This window comes from Pelophylax lessonae, assembly GCF_965119305.1.
Source record: "Pelophylax lessonae genome assembly, chromosome: 2".
Lineage (NCBI taxonomy): Eukaryota > Metazoa > Chordata > Amphibia > Anura > Ranidae > Pelophylax > Pelophylax lessonae.
This window is the reverse complement of record NC_138769.1, coordinates 321,080,344-321,098,168: the sequence shown is the minus strand read 5'-3', so window position 1 is coordinate 321,098,168 and position 17,825 is coordinate 321,080,344. Positions and strand designations below refer to the sequence as shown.

Here is a 17,825-nt window from a genome sequence, read left to right as displayed (position 1 = left end):
TTTCTGCCACACTTTTTCCTTCCCACAGACTTCCCACTGAGGTGCCTTGATACAGCACCCTGGGAACAGCCTATTCGTTCAGAAATTTCTTTCTGTGTCTTACCCTCTTGCTTGAGGGTGTCAATGATGGCCTTCTGGACAGCAATCAGGTGGGCAGTCTTACCCATGATTGTGGTTTTGAGTAATGAACCAGGCTGGGAGTTTTTAAAAGCCTCGAGAATCTTTTGCAGGTGTTTAGAGTTAATTAGTTGATTCAGATGATTAGGTTAATAGCTCGTTTAGAGAACCTTTTCATGATATGCTAATTTTTTGAGATAGGAATTTTGGTTTTTCATGAGCTGTATGCCAAAATCATCAATATTAAAAACAATAAAAGGCTTGCACTACTTCAGTTGTGTATAATGAATCTAAAATATATGAAAGTCTAATGTTTATCAGTACATTACAGAAAATAATGAACTTTATCACAATATGCTAATTTTTTGAGAAGGACCTGTATATGTACCATAAACATTTGCTAAATTTTTCTATGAAATACTAATTATTTTACCTTTTTTTTTCATCTCAGTGCTGTTAATCTGCTCCAATCTTTTTTTTTTTTTTTTTTTTTGCAACTTCCCTTTTACATGCACTAGCTCCAGAATTAGCTGCACAATTTTGCTGTGCACTTCATTACTGATAGTGACATACAGTATGTGGCCCATCCCTGCTACTGTTTGCCAACATAGCCACATGTTTTCTCCTCCAGGGTGTATGTGACAGGGTGGCACTGCAGGAACACCACTTGGAGAACATAATCAGCCCATAACAGGAAGTGTCTTAATACCAGGATTACCTGGTATTCATTTTATTACAGCTGTAAAGAAACAACTTTTGAAAGTATATTAACTTATTAAAGTTTGAATAAGTTTTTAATGATCATGTTTCAATCTACTTTACAGTAGAACAATATAATAGGTACAACTAATGCAGCCCCATAATTATTACTACCTTATTAATTGTACAGAAGATTTGTAAATGGGAGCATTGTTAATGCCCGCCTTTGACTTTGTATCAGGCTCTTGCAGTCCCCTGTACAGTAGAGTTAAGATAGGGGAAGGAAGAAGCAGCAGCACAAGTAGCCCATCAGGTGTGTTACAGTGCACAGAGCATGCCGATAGGTGGAAAGAGTGATGGAGAGATAAGCTCATCAGTGTGATACTTCTCTTTTCACTGTCCAGTCACAGGGTGAGGATGAGAAGGAGGCTTGAAAGTGAAAGTGAAGCTGCAGCAGAGAATAATCTGGTCTTTTTCCCCACCTGGTTAGGACTATGTTGTGTGGGAGAGCTGTGTAAATATGACTGGATGAACAGAAATACAAATCCTATGGCAGGTAAATCAGCTATTACATGAAAATATGTATTGTATGTAAAGTGCAGGTGAACATAGAATCCCAGTGTGTCTTTTTAAACGCCAGATCATTTAGTAAATAAGCTTCTTAAAGAGGTGTAGCTGGTGACTTTTAATATATATTAATATAATATATTAATATAATATATTAATAATTTATTTAATATATAGACACTTACCTGTCCAGGATGGCCATAATGTCAGCACCCCAGTCAATTTTCAGATCGACTGTAGGGTGCTGCCGCTGCCGCCATTCGCTCTAAGGGATTAAACAATTTATAGTGCAGTATAGAGATGTAGCACTACTCCCTTGGTAGCTGTTGATTACGCCCCTGTGTTACCATTAGCAACAGCACAGCAGTTCAACATTTTCCAAGTGATTTTTGCTCAGTCAGGAAACCGTCTATGAGCTTTGGTTTTTGTGTTTTTATTGAGAACTTGGATGGGAGAAGGGAATGAGTGGGATACTCCAACTGATATAACTATGCACAATTAGCTGGGACAACTAAATAATGCTAAGTGCGGCTAGGCCGCTGCTTCAGTAGCAGTGAAGTAGTAAGAAATGAACTGTCTGAGGTAAACTGTACTGTACTGCAGGACAATCTTCAGGGCACTTCTTGGCACCCCCTTTGTTCCTATTCTTCAGGGCCAACTACACGGCACCCCCTTTACTGTTACACTTCCTGTGTGAGCTAGCTCCTTGATCCCCTGACTTCTCTGAAGTGGTCCCCTTTCCTGGGCCAGACCCTTTGGCAGGTCCCCCAGTACTCACGGACACTGTTTTTCCCAAGAGACTCTGCCAGCAGCTCCACCATCAGCACTCTGGATCCACTGCAGCTCAGCTCCACACCTGGTTCACTAGGCCGACCGCCTAAGACCACTTTCCTCACACTCTGCAGGAGGAGAGACAGACGTCCACCTCCACCTGGGACTCTGCTTCCTGCCAAAGACACCCTGTCACATGTCCCTTCCGTATTTATGGTCAATCCCAGGAGGCTTTGCTGGAATGCCCTCCCACTGTAACTGCCATAAAACAAGATGTCACTGGCTAGGTTTCTTCCACTGTCCAACAATCTCCCTTATTGGATACAGTGGGGACACTCCCTCAGACCCAGTGAATCACACCTGGAAACATTTGACAGGCAAACTAACAGATCAGGCTCCCCTGATATGCAGCAGGAGCAAATAGATGCTTTTTTCTAGCACCTACGTGGGAGGTTGCTACGGAGAGGTAGTGGGTACGTAATGTCTTTTACAATACTTGCAATGCCCCTGTTTTGAAATGGTACAAAGTGCTAGGCCTTTTTTACCTTACTGCATTTTTACGTTAACACAACACTGTCACCCACATACTTATCTGCAGTCCATAGTCACCACATCGGCTGTGGGACCATCTCCAAGTGTGGATGAGGGTACTGAGGGCATCCGCACAAAGGCTCTTGCTACTGTTATTCAAATTGCTAGGAGGAGGGACCAGGGGCATGGCTTGCCAGCTGCTGTGTGTGGCTATGGACCCACACAGCACCAGCTAGGAGCACACATGCACAAGTGTCTCCTAAGCAGTGGGCTTGCTAAGGAGATAACTGCAAACAGTTGGGCGAACAGGGCTGAAGATTCATGGGTTTAAAAACAGGAGAAAGTATTAAAAAAGATACTTTTTTAAAAGATGAATCATTGGCTAATGTTAGTATGGACCTCCTCAGAACCCTCAGTAAGCTCTTTGAATCCTCAAAGCTCCTTTTATAATGTTGTTTAGGGCGGGAACGGATGTTGCCTTGGAAGACTTCTTAGAAAAAGAGTTACCAGGTACCCAATTCTGTTTTCTCTAATCGTTTTCCAGGACAGCACCTTAGAGGATGTAGCAAGTAATACTTACTAGGGAGGGGGAAAAGTCTGGAGTACCTTGCTACCAAATATCTGGTCCTGACAGGACAGCTAGTTGATACGGTAATGCCTTGCAAAGGTATTGAAGCACGACCATGTCACTGCCCTGCAGATCTGCTCCGGTGTTGCTATGGCTCTTTCTGCACTTGACCATGCCCAAGCTCTGGTTGAGTGGGCCGTGACTCCACTCTGCGGGGCGAGGTTTAGAGCTTGGTAAGGAGTACTGTTTTTAGTGTAAGGTATTTATCCAAACTATCCTCCAGTGCTTCGAAGGGTACCAAGAGGAATCCTTTGAGTAACATGGCGAGGTCCCATGTTGGAGTTCTGCCGCACTTCATGAGTGTGGCTTTTCCTAATGAGAGAAGGAGTCTTCTTATGAGCGTGTTTTAAGCCAGTCTAATATCTAGGTGGGAATATAGGGAAGCCACTTGAACCTTCAAAGTGTTATTGGAAAAGCCCTTGTCTGCTCCTTCCTGTAAAAAATCTAAGATTGCCAGAACAGCCCCCTTGTCGAGGGTCTCCTTTGAACTCATACCAGAAGAAAAACTTTTTCCTTACTTTCTCATAGATGGCTTTTGCTGACCCTTGCGACAGGAGGTTCGGCATGTCTGGAAGTGTAAGATGAGGCTGTATGCTGATGTTTAAGTGACTGAAGCAAGGTCCCCTCTGGCTTGAGCCTGCATGGGATCTCAGTGATGGTAGCGGCTTTACTACGTACACACTCTGCCCTGAGCCCTGCAAGTAAGATGTACTCTTTTGTAGATTGGCATTTTGTTTGTCTGCTGATTCGCAGAATAGTAGCTCGTCTGCGCATGGCGCTTACACTATGACTTGCTGTCTTAGGTTTTTTAGGGCTTTGGACCTTAGCTTTGAGCAGGTCCTGGGTACTGACTAGATGTCAGCCGGCGGAGCTGTGTATCGAAGATGTGGAGGGGAATCCGGCCCTTGCACTACAAATCTTAGGCACCTTTGATAGCTTTTTGCTATCAGTACATGTGGATGCACCTCCTGCCGATCTGTGGTTATGAAGATTCTCAGGTACTTGGTCAGGGGGAGAGTAGCCTACCACTACCGAGCCAAGGAAAAACTGTTTTCCATTATTTCCTCCCCTAGCGAGAGAGAAGTACCCCCCTTCTCTTCGCCTGTTTTTTGTTCTTTAGGTTGGAAGGATTGAGGATAAACGCCCCTTTGCCTTGCTTGTTTTGTGGCGTCCAGCGCTTTTTTGGATTGGCCAAAGGGTGTTTTCCCCTTGCTCTTTTTGGTTTGGGCCAATCCCTTGTTTTTGGCTGCGGTTCTGTCCAATACCATTTCCAGGTCAGGTGCCTGAACAGTAAATCGCCTGCAATGGGGAATGCTGCATAATCTATTTTTGGAGGTGATGTTTCCTTCCCATGACTTCAGCCACAGGACTCTCCTAGCTGAACTAATTAGGCCAGTGGTCCTGGCTGATATCCTTATGGAATCTGCTGTTGCGTCCGCCAGGAAAGCATCCGCTCTGGTTAGAGTGGGAATGGTTTTTACCAGTTCCTCTCTTGGGATATCCCCCTCTTGCAGTTCTTGCAACCGTGTAAACCAGACTAATAAGGTCCTGGCCATGCTGGTGGAAGCTATGGCTGGATTTAGATTTGCTGCTGTGGCTTCTCAGGCTTTTCTTAAAAATGCTTCTATCTATTTATCCATAGATCACTGAGAGTTCTAGAGTTGTCAAAAGCTAGGTCAGCTTTGTTTGTGATTCTGGCTAGAGAAGTATCTACCTTGGGGCATTTAGCCCAGAGTTTAGTATCCTCCTCTGTGAACGGATACCTGCATTTAATTGCAGCTGGGGTAAAGAGCTTATTTTCCAGTTATTCCCATTCTTTTTTAACTACGTTTTTTAGAGAGTCATGTACCGGAAATGTTCTAGGTTTTTTTGGTTGTAAATCTTTTCATTTTGCTCTTTGATACCCAGTGTATCTGCAATTGCTCTCAGTAAATTATCAGTGTTTTCCGAGGGAAAAAGGTTACCCTCTGATGCTGGGTCCTCATTATCTGAGTCTGAGCAAAGGCCACCTTCGGATTCTGATTCCGAGCTATCTGCATCAGATCTCCTGATCCACCTCAACCCTGCTGCATGAGGGGATGGTGACTTGCTGGTAGATGGCATGCTGACCTGGCTGGAGCTTGCTGGAGCCTCCAGTTTTTTTTTTTTTTTTTAAGCAGTACGAAGGGGACCCATTGTGCTTTTAATCTTTTTTTTTTTAAAGAATTAAGCATATCTTTGAGGAACCCCTGTGATTCCTTGGCCACCATTTTGTTGATTAATTTCGGACATAGGGTTTTTTTCCATTCTGGACGAAACATGCCTTGCTACTGGTCTTTGTGCTTATTTACAGACAAAGACCCCAGAAGAGAAAAATGCAAAGGACCCAGTGAGGCAGGCAGTTGCCATACACAACAATGAACAAATCAGTTTGTTGGTGAGGTAAAGACAGAGGGAATTCCAGAGTGCTCTGGCATACCTTGGAGCTGTCCTAACCAGAAGGATCTGCAGAGCAGGGTGGGGAGGCATCTGTCATGGTCAGTCTCAGAAAGGGAACAGCAACATAGGGGTCTTTAACTGCTTCCTGCCCAGCTCCGGCTACGCCCCCAGCTGCCCCCACACAGGTTGGTGAACATACCTATATTGTCCCATCCTGGTATTCTATGATCAGCCACCTGATCCACCTCTATTCTTGTGAAAAAATGGCCCCATCATCTCCTGTTAGTTTTGCGAGTTTTCTTGTTTACTACTGCCCAGGCTTCCCCTCGTGTTGCGCGCCCCCCTAGTGCAGTGCTACTGGCTTTCCTTCTTCCTCTCCTCTCCCCCTGGCTTCTGCGGGGTATGTTTCAGGATGGAGAGTGGGGGAAGGGGCTAATCAATATGTCATTTACCCAGAGATGTATAGTAACTAAGTAGAACTACTTCACTACTGTACTTAAGTACTGAAAGGCGGTATCTGTACTTTCCTGGAGTAGAATTTTTTTCTCCTACTTCCACTTTTACTTCACTACATTTTTTCGATGATTTCAATACTTCTACTCCAATATTTTTTTTTTGTGCTGCATAGTTACTCGTTACTATTATAAAAATTACCACTGCCAGAACAGTAGATGGCAGGTTTCATGAAGCTCAAAACATGTGTATTATCAGCGCATACGAAAATAAATGCTACTGTATGTATAAATAAAAGCTGCATTTGAAATAATAAAAAACAATATGATGTTCAAGCTTTTGATTTCTTTCTTTATTAACTACATAACACAGTACTTGTACTTTTACTTTCAGTACTTGAGTAGCAAAATTAAAAAAAAAACTACTTGCAATACTTAAGTACAAAAAATGTTGAATACTTTAGTACTTCTACTCAAGTCACTTTTTGATAGAGCACTTCCACTTCTACTCAAGTCACTTTTTGATCGAGCACTTGTACTTTTACTCAAGTATGGGTTTTGAGTACTTTATACAACTCTGCATTTACCGGCCCCTTCCTTTCCTAAATGAACACAGTGAAGACACTCACCCTGCTGAGGCTGGAGAGAAAGCCATGTGTGTTTGAGCTTTGTGGTGCCCACCCTAATGAAATAGGCTGCGCACACCTCTGCTCTCAATAAATAAAAACAAAGTCACGGACTGTTCTCTGATGTGCCTGTGAAAATTCAGTGTGCCTGGCTGTGCAGGGTGGAGGATCCCAGTTCATCTGCGGCCCTACTGCGCTACTGTTGCATACATCTTACAGATGCGTCACTTCACGTCACTTTTTTATTTTTTATTTTTTGCTTTGGTACATGTTCCCAAGGGCAGTGCCCAGTCCCTCATGCCAATTGTTTTGACAACCCCTTTTCCTATTAGCCCACTGGCTGATTGAAAAATAACTGATCCAAGTGTGGCCAGCCTTATTGTTAACGATAAAGCGGAGTTCCACCAGTTTTTGTGTTTATTAAAAGTCAGCAGCTACAAACGTGTAGCTGCTGACTTTTAATAAACACACAATCACCTGTCCCACAATCCAGCGATGCGGCCGCCCGAAGCCTCGCTCCTCTATCTCCTCTTGGCAGAGCTGGCATCCCTAGTGTGGGCATCCGGCTGTCACAGTTTTCGGCTTCCCAGCCAGGTGTGCACTGTGCATGCGCGAGTCGCGCTGTGCATCCTGAATGGCCAGGCAATCATCTGGTCCCAGAAAAAAAATGCCAAACGTGGCATGCCAGGGGGTCAGAAGGCCTTAAAGCGGAAGTTCCACTTTTGAATGGAACTCCGCTTTAACACGCAACACCAAAACGATGACTTGATAGTAGCAAAAACGTATTTGTACAAATCTGTATACAAGGTACAACAGAATGGAAATGGTAGAGGCGTTTCACGCGACCAACAGCGTGCTTGTTCACTAGATGTGATATGCACACATGACACGGCCTGATAAAAATACACTTTCTGTGCAAACTAGATCAGAATACTTGATGTATAGTGCGCTTTAGGAGGTGTGGCTTGTTTAATAAAGAATATATATCAAAGCATCTACAAATGACCTAGTAATAATAGATGAAACTGCGTTGCTATGTGAGCAATGCAGGGGTGTAGTGTACTCTTACAAAGAGGAAGTCTGACACCTTTATTTGCCTGTAACAAAATCTGTCTGTGAGATAACGCTTTTCATGTCTTTGTGTTACAGAGGGGTGTAAAGGTTGCGAATGTCACCATTTTACTCTTTTGTTTCTCTGAGTTACTGTTTTCTTTTTAGGTGGAAACTGTAAAGATAGAATAGAGTTACAGAACATGCTGTAGAATACAGGCTGTACCCGTAATGTATCTATAATTAACTGTCTGACAGTATTGGCCACACAAAGACCTTTGGCATAATTGTACAGCAGCAAAATGATAGAAAAATCAGTCAGAGCAGATCTACACTCCCCTAACTGATGAGACGGGGATAATTATCCCCTGTTGTGTATAAAAAATGATGTGCTCAATCCCTAAAGTGCTATTGCAATCTTGTAAATAATCACTCCCACATAAATGGGATAATTCAGTGCACCATAAAAAAATAAATAATGCATATAAAAATACAATAATTAAACTACAAGTTCATATAATACTTAAAAAACATATACTGTGAATACAAAATCAAATGTCTTTGTAAAGTGATTAAAAAAAAATAGCACCTACAAAATGTATCTCATTTCTCATAAAGTCCCCCAAAAAGAAAAAAAGCCAAAAAAGTGCATATGAATAATGCATTTGCATCAAAATCTTCAGCGAGCAAATCTGTGCAATCACCCATTGCGATTCTTCCATCGATCACCCCAAACTGACTCACCAGATGGAGTGGCTGGTAAAATGATAAACCAACTTCAACGCCTTGTTGTACTGTAAATTGTCCAGCAGACCGGCCCATAAACCTATTGTTGATATTCCCGTCTTTTTGACCTGGCTCTCTCATATGATAAATTTTGGATATGTCGAGAGCAAATATCCAATACAATATCCAAAATGTATTTATAGATGTAGCACCCCCCCCCCCCCACCCCCATCAAGGCCATCAGTGGGATTGAGAATGATGTAAATGATATACTTCCCCCTTTAAGAGACATAGATAATAACAACATACTTCCCTGTTAGAGATAAAGACACCCGGCGGTATGATAATAACATTAATGTAATTGATAATAATGTATAACTTTTGTATTTAAGGCTAATTTTAAATGACAATTGTAGTATAACATTTAGCTTTTTTCAAAGGTTAATTTTAATTAGTTGTGGATACAGAGTGGATAAATGTATATTTTGGGGTACCGATAGGTATTGTAACTACGGACTAATAGCACAAATTGGATCCTATGAATAAGTTGTAATGAACTGGGGATATATTTAGTGCATGTCATGATTATTTTTGGTGAAATGATAACTGCTATTGTAATACATATAAAGTCCTGATTTTACGCATGTGAGTGGGTGGATTTCCTACTATAAATATGGCGCGGCTGTGTCCAACATACTTCTGCTCCGCGAGGACGTCATATGACGAAACTAGTCGGGCGGGGCTGGGACATTGGACACCATCGCACATGTCATAATCGGGCTCGCGGCCTGGGATTGACAGCCGGAGGCGATACAGATGTGTGTGTGTGTGTGTATATATATATATATATATATATATATATATAACAGAAAGCATTTGTTCCTTAGTGTTGAGTGGACACTTTTAAAATATGAGTGTATACTATTGTGTTAAATAAACTGGCACAATTTATTGGATTTACGCTATGTGGATTCTCCTTTCTTGCTAAAACTACATACCTCTTATACATCTCTATGAGAGAGCCTAGTCAAAAAGAGGGGAATATTAACAATAGGGTTATGAACCGGTCTGCTGGACAATTTAAAAAAGGCGTTGAAGCTGGTTTATAATTTTACCAGCCACTCCATCTGGTGAGTCAGTTTGGGGTGATCGAAGGAAGGATCGCACTGGGAGATTGCAAAGATTTGCTTGCTGAAGATTTTGAACATTATTCATATGCACTTTTTTGGCTTTTTTTTTGTTTTGGGGACTTTATGAGAAATGAGATTTTGTAGCTGCTGTTTTTGGGATCATTTTACAAAGACATTTGATTTTGTATTCCCAGTATATGTTTTTTTATGTATTATATACATTTGTAGTTTCATTATTGTAATTTTATATGCATTATATTTTTTTTTGATGGTGCACTGAATTATCACATTTATGTGGGAGTGATTGATTACAAGATTTAGAAATTTAGCACATAGTTTTTTACGCAACAGGGGATAATTTGTAATTATACCCGTCTCATTAGTTAGGGAAGTGTAGATCTGTGCTGACTGATTTTTCTATCATTTTGATTAACCCCCCCCCCCCTTTTTTGTGATTGTAGCCACTGATAACCTGGGCGCCAGATCCTCTCTTGTGTGGTATTTGTACAGCAATCATGCAGTCCTATTCATGCAAACCATTGCATTAGAGCAGGGGTCTGCAATCTTTTCAGTATAAGGGGCACAATTTATACTTAGTGGGCATTCCTTTGGCATCAGAAGTCCCCCTTTTCAAATCAGAAGCTCCCCCCATTACATCCAAACCCCTCTTCTATCAGAATTCCCCTTTCACATCAGATTCAGGGCTGGTTCACACCACATGCAGTCCATTTTTTTTATTATTCTGATTTAAAAATTCATGGACAATGTTTAACATGGATTTCAATGGCTTAATCTCATGCAAAAAAAAACAGTCACCACCCAAAATTATTTAATATGAATTTGTCACCAACCATGAATGCTGCTGAACATCACAAAGTGCTTTTCACTACACTTATAAACCACAAGAATACCTTGTATAGCTGATATAGCGCAATACAAAATAAAAACATTAAATGCTCCCTTATTTATTTAAAATAAATCTTTACAGAACGTCACATAATATATACAGTATGTTAAAATAAATAACATTTCCATACAGTGTATTACATTCCAGTAAAAAGAGTCCTCCACCAATGTGCTGCGAAATTCTCACATCAAATTAGAGTCCTCTCTTATATCAAAGCCCCCCCCCCCCTTTCACATCAGATTCCCCCTTCACGTCATGCCGGCACCCCCAATTCCTTTACATCAGAAGTTCTGTGGGCTGGGTAAAAATGTTAACAACCCAGATGTAACCCTCAGGCCATAGCTTGGAGACCCATGAATTTGAGGACAGTATGAGACAATTTTTCATCCAAATCGGCAAGATTCAGCAAATTGAAAAGATCAGCGCAAAAAATTATCAAAGAAGGAAATGAGTGCTGATTGGTGAGAAAACAGGCAGATATCCAGTAAAATAATATTATAGCTAGAAACAAATCTTTAGAAGGAGTATGATGAATTAGCTTACTGATCATTACTTTGGTTGGTAGTGTCACACAAGCAGTGCCTGCCCATGTACTGTATGTATGGGTGTTGTAGAATGTTTGGCAAAGTCCCACCTTTTATTCTCAGAAATTACCTTTTTTTTCACCATTCAAGCACAACACAAAGGATGGTTCCTCAATACCATGGGGATTGGTTTACATTAAATATAAGTGAGTGAAAATGTGAAATCTATGACGAAACATTGGACCACAATAAAGAACTTGTCTGCCAATTTTCTAAATTTTTTAAGGTAGAGTATAAAAATATTTGAGCTGCCAATGCTGGAGCCCTCATTAAAGTGGAATTAAATCCTCCTATTATTTTCAGCCAAGGAAGCCTCTGTTTGATTTGCAGCTGCTGTAGTGCTGCACATATGACCCGTTTTGACACCAGCCATTTCATAGTTTAACAATTTGGTCAAGAGCACATGCAAATGTGACAGTTAGCATTCCTGGCATGCCTGTAATTTAACTGTTTTTGAAACTGTTCAATTGATGGGTTTAGTTAAGCTTTTAGGGCTTGTTAATACCAGGTGTGCTGCAACTGCACTTGGCAGTCTTTGCCTTGTGCAGCTCCAGTGCAGGAAAAGGCAAAAAGCTTTGTTTCCTATGGTGTCAGTTCACACTACTGCAGTGATGTGTGATGAAAAGGGTACTGCATACAGTACTTTTTTTCAGTCCTGGGGTTTGCAATACAATCTACCACATTACAATTACACTGTATGAATAGAACTGCTACTTTGGTATTTTAATAAAGTTCAGACAAAAGAAAAACAAAGTGATCAGCGCTATGTTACTGTTCCAGCCATCTCACATCATTGACTGTGCAAATCTGGTGTGAACAAGCCCTAGAACAGTGGTCTCCAAAATGCAGCCTGGGGGCCGGATGCGACTTTTTGCTTGCTTTTATCGGGCCCTTGGGGCAATATTTCATTTATTTACACCAACGAAGGGGCACAATTCCTCCCACTGACACCAACAAAGGGGCACAATTCCTCCCAATGACACCAACGATGGGGCACAATTCCTCCCAATGACACCAACAATGGGGCACAATTCCTCCCAATGACACCAACGAAGGGGCACAATTCTTCCCAATGACACCAACGATGGGGCGCAGTTCTTCCCAATGACACCAACAATGGGGCACAGTTCTTCCCAATGACACCAACAAAGGGGCACAGTTCTTCCCAATGACACCAACAAAGGGTCACAGTTCTTCCCAATGACACCAACAATGGGGCACAGTTCTTCCCACTGACACAAACAAAAGGGCACAATTCCTCCCAATGACACCAACAAAGGGGCACAATTCCTCCCAATGACACCAACAACGGGGTACAATTCCTCCCAATGACACCAACAATGGGGCACAATTCCTCCCAATGATATCAACAATGGGGAACAATTCCTCCCATGGACACAATCGATGGCGCAGAGTTCTTCCTAATGACAAAGATGGAGCACAGTTGTTTCCAATGACACCAAGAGTGGAGCCCAAAGACACCAACAATGGGGCACAATTCCACTCAATGACACAGATGATGGGCCACAATTCCTCCTATTGATACCAAATTGTTTACTCCAACTGACGCTGGGACATTTTCTGCTCCCGATGACCATAGTCCGACTCCCTTAAAGTCTGAAGGACAGTAATCTGGCCCATTGTTTAGAAAGTTTGGAGACCCCTGCCTAGAAGAAGGAATTCCAGGCTAAATCTAGCTTTGAGTCACAGACCCCGAACAAGCATGCAGCCAACAAAAATCAGAAAAAAATCCAGAAACCATTTTCTTTTTAATTATTTCAGACAGTGACTCAGACAGGTACTGAAGCCAAAGCTTTAGCTTGTCAGTTGCACAAGTGCGACTACATCCGCCATGAATTCAAATAGAAGAGCCAAGTTGGGCTTTCTTATTGACTTGTAGGGCTGCATAGTGATGGGTCTAAGTCAATGTGTGGGAATGGGGCTTGGCAGCAAACTCCAACACTCCCCGCAATTTGGCGGTGCTTTACCTGCCAGAATAAACACTACAATGTGATTGTGCAAGCTCTGTTAACACTGCTTTAAATTTACCAAAACTTTATAATATGGGGGAAAACCTAAACAATCCATTCAATGTGTATCCAATCAAAAAGGCCCTTGCACTAAATGGTTGCTATACAATCAGATTGTATAGCATATGGTCAGCATACAATTTAGACACGACAGAAAGGTTTGGTAGACTGTTGTATGTAAGTGAATGCAACTTAAGCCAGCCATGCATAGATTGACAGTCCCTGATGAACCAGCCAAATATTGATGTATGTATGGGCAAGGAGATTGTACAGAAGTCTACTGATCAACTTCTGTACAACCACCCTGATGGATTTTCCCTGTTCAATCGGATCAGTGTACTCTGACAACGGGGAAGTCTCCTTGTTGTCAGAATACAATAGCCCAGCAGGAAGTATTCCCCCGTCCACCCCCAAGTGGATGATTGGGGGAAATCGATTTCAGGTTTTTTGTTTTTTTTTATTCAGCCAGCTGAATAAAACAAAAAACAATGACTCGTCTATGTGCTGCCTTCTACTGTTTATGCAGCAGCTCCCACCCTTTACACCCCGACAGATCCTTTTGTAAACATACCTTGGTTTTTGTGCTATAGCTTTGAACTTTTACCTGAAAAATAGTTTTATTTTGTGTGTTTTCATTTAGATTTGTCTTTTAATTTTATTTTTGAGATTTTATTAATTTTTCATGTTTTGATTACATTTATGATTCCTTTGTATTTAAATGTTTAACATTTTTGAGCACGTTATAAAGTCCAGATGGTGCAAATGAGCCATTTTTTATTTTGTTGATTATCTGCCATTCATCACTTCCTTATTCAGTGCTTGTGGTCTTTGTCTTATAAATACATCCTGTACATAAACCACCGTGAGCAACCACTATACCTCCTCGGCAAAGAGTGTATATGTATTATATGTCATTTGTTAGTTGTTTGTGTGTTATGCTACTTTGTATGTTTAATGTTGTTTTACTGATATGATGTGATGTACCGATGGCTTTTGTGGTAAACAGTTTTTGTTTTTAAGTATATATATTATAAATATTGTCAGAATCTACCTAAATTCTTTGTACGTGTAATATATAAGTGATTAGCATATGATTAGTTCAGCTATGCATACAGCCCATATAACAGAATAGTTTTATGTACTCTTTTGTGCCTTAAAGTAAACTTGATAGTATATATATAAATTATGATTATTAATGATCAGTTTATTGATGTTTTAAGATCAGGTGACTAATGGACATTTAATTGGCAATGATTAATAATCAGATCATGCTTCAATTATATTTTGTTTTTAATTGAGGGTGATGTATTAATTATTGTATTGTGTGCTGTTCTGTTTAACAGGTAATTGAATCTTTCCTACCTATCGTCCTTGGCTGCTGTAGCTGACCTGTGCGCCTTAAAGGGCAGGGACCAATGTGCTCAAAGGATGGAAGTGGGAGAAAATGGGGACTTTCTGGATCTCAGTTTCTTGACGGGGGAGGAGCAAAAAGCGATCACACAGGTTCTTGAGCGGGACACACAACTTAGAGAAAAAGATGAGCAACGTGTACGGTAGGTTATGTTTATAACTCAAATGCTTTTTTATAATGAAGCAAAATTGAAAGGCAAATTTTAAAGTTGAATGTTCACAAAAAAGTATATCGTATAATGGGGCAGATTAACTACTTTGCTACCACAGTCATTTTTTTACTTTTTTGTGCACGTGTTAACATGCACAATTTAGGCCTAAAGATTAGTTAAAAGAGAAGTATGAGGTTTATAAAAAAAACAAAAAACCTTATACTCTAGGTGGATGCAGCCTGGATCCGATGCTGCATCTGTTCCCCACCGACTTTGCAGTGAGAACTGAGCAAACAAACAATCGCTCAGTTCTCCCTTCCACTCTGAGCAGAAAGCCGTGACTGTCTTTTAGCGTCTCTCTGCTCTGCCCCTCAAACGCTCACTGGAGCGCTGGGCTGTGGAGGGGAAGGAGTGGCTGCTCAGTCTCCCAGCAGTGCAGCTGAGAGGCTGAGCCAGCTGCCTATCCAGGGATCTGGATGGATCCCAACTGTAAAGTTAGGATCTTTCCCCTTGCTGTACCAGCTGACAGCGTCTGCATGAAAACAGAACGAACTGCACTCCTGTGATCTGTAGGAGAAGCGTGGCCAAAAAAATATTTGGCCAAACTTCTTCTTTAAACGTCTCAAACAATATATTTTTCTTGAAAGTAAAGACCCTGGAGAATAAAAAATGGGACAGCACATGTTTATTGCAAATTTTCTGTAAAAAATACACTAACGTTAAATTTGCTACACACACAAACAATTGGGACCAGTAAATAGATATCCAACATGTCAAATCTTAAAATTGCGTAGTCCTGTAAAACAACATCAAACTTGGTACCCACAATTGTCCCTAGGTGTCGCTTTAAAAGCCTTTACAGGTTATCAGTTTAGAGTTAGCCATGAATGATGGCCCTAGAATAGCTGCTTTTGCTCTGATGTTCATAGTGATATGTAACATGTGCAATGCACTCCTCATTTTCGTATGTAGGCACATACACCGCATGCATTTAGGTTCCTATGTACAGTAACTTTATTTCTATTTCACAGCCCCCTATGTTATAGAATACTGTTATTGCAGGTTCTATTTACTGAGACATCAGTGGTCTTTAAGACCCCCGATGTCTCCACTGCCTTCCACTGAAGTCCATGGAGCACAGATCATGCATCCTTAGCTTCTTCCCTAGCCACAGCAGCCAGGGAAAGTGACAAACCAAAATGTATTAACCACTTGACGACTATTTACTGCGGCAGGCAGCCGCTCCTGGGCAAAGCGATGTAGCTCTACATCGCTCGCTCTCAGGCGGCTAGGGGGAAGCGCGTCAGCCGGGGAGCCAGTGCGTGTGTCAGGCTACTCTGATTGCCGCCTGACACCCTCGATTTCTCCCCGCTGACCAAGAAGGACGGACGGCTGTGTTTACATCACTTCTCCCTGAGATGATCACAGAGACTATGTGATCCTGCTATATAGGATTGCATGTCACTATGGTCATCTCACAAGCCCAAACCCCCCACAGTTAGAATCACTCCCCTAGGGTCACATTTAACTCCTTGATCACCAACACTGTTAACCCCTTCCCTGCCAATGGCATTATTACAGTAACAGTGCACAGATGATCAAATACTACCAAAAGAAAGCTCTATATGTGGGAAAAAAAAGGACATCAATTTTATTTGGTTACAGTGTCGCACGACCACGCAATTGTCCGTTAAAGTAACGCAGTGCCTAATCGCAAAATAGGGCCTGGTCATTAAGCAGGAAAATCTTCTGGTCTTAAAGTGGTTAAAAGCAAATGATCCATGCATAAAAAACAATGGACACGTCATTACGCACACCTGCCAATCGGAGCCTGGAGCCCTGCGTGGCGATTTTCAACCTGCTACACGAGAACTATTACTAGCAGCCATATCTAAAGGATGAGGCTACTAAATTTTCTCTCAGCTTGTTGCAGCTGATTTTATGAGGTTATGTCCATTGTTTTTTATGCTTGGATCATTTTTTTTTTTAAAAAATCCAGTTTTTATATACTTCACTATGGGTATGCATCAGTTTTACTTTTGATATACATGTAATGCTGACTGAGAAATCTGGATGGTGGATAAATCAGGTGTCTAGTGGATCTTGCTCCATGGAGAGACTTTGAGTGCATATGACCTTTTATTACTTCATGGTCTACCCTGTCTGGTAAGAGGCTTTTTTGTGTGGTGTCAGCACATCCTTTAAAACAGGAAGTGTTAAAGTGGGGTCACCTTTAGTAATATATTGGTGGTCACAGCTATCATCAGTTGTCACAGATTATAATTTGGACATTTTTTTTCACTCTATATGGTTCATATTCATGTAGTGTGTGACCCTATATTATTTGCCATCGACTATTTGTTAATTTATCAATTATTACCCATTGTATATAAATTGTGTGTCTGCACTAAATTGTCATTTTTGCATAGTTATATACAGGGCTTTTTTCAGCTGGAACTTGGTGGAACTCAGTTCCACCACCTCTGGCTCCGGCCTCTGCTCCTTGCTCACCACTATCACGTGCAAACACAGAAGTCTGGCTTCTATGTTTACAAGTGACAGCTTGTTTCCCAATGGCTCCCCCAGATCTGATATCCTGAGTGGCTCCCACTGAGTGCAGGATGGGGACAGGGGAGATGCAGGTGCCCTCACTGGACGATCTCTCCAAGTGTGAGAGAGGCGGAGCCAAGTACAGTGTGCGGGAATACTAGAGCCGACTGGATGCTTCAGCTTAATACAGCAGCAAAAGTAAGACGTGGAAAACAGTGAGGCTTTTAAAGAGGTGGGTAGAAGATTGGGCAGTGGAGAGGGGTTTGCATGCAGAGGTCAGAGTTGAAGAGGGGTGAAAACGAGACGTGGATAGAAATGCAGAGGTGAGCAGCTGTGGAAGAAGGCTGAACTCTGTATTGTGTGTGCAACGCACCCTTAAACTCTGCACTATGTACATAGTGCACTCCCGAACTCTGCACTCTGTGTGCAACCCCCCCCCCCCAAACTCTGCACGTAATAGACTCCTTGTATTCAATG

The 17,825-nt window shown here is 41.6% G+C and overlaps 1 protein-coding gene across 4 annotated transcripts in view; it reads left to right on the top strand.

Moving 5' to 3' along the window:
* Positions 1 to 17,825, top strand: part of SYTL1 (synaptotagmin like 1) — a 130,006-nt gene that overhangs the window by 16,642 nt on the left and 95,539 nt on the right. For 2 of the 4 annotated variants that reach the window (XM_082245748.1, XM_082245751.1), the window contains exon 2: positions 14,580 to 14,789. In XM_082245748.1, coding sequence (XP_082101874.1) covers positions 14,665 to 14,789 — 125 coding nt within the window. In that variant the 5' untranslated portion in view covers positions 14,580 to 14,664. Of the gene's footprint in view, positions 1 to 743; positions 839 to 14,137; positions 14,235 to 14,579; positions 14,790 to 17,825 lie in introns of those variants that run through there. The other 2 variants (XM_082245749.1, XM_082245750.1) reach the window with 2 other exon arrangements.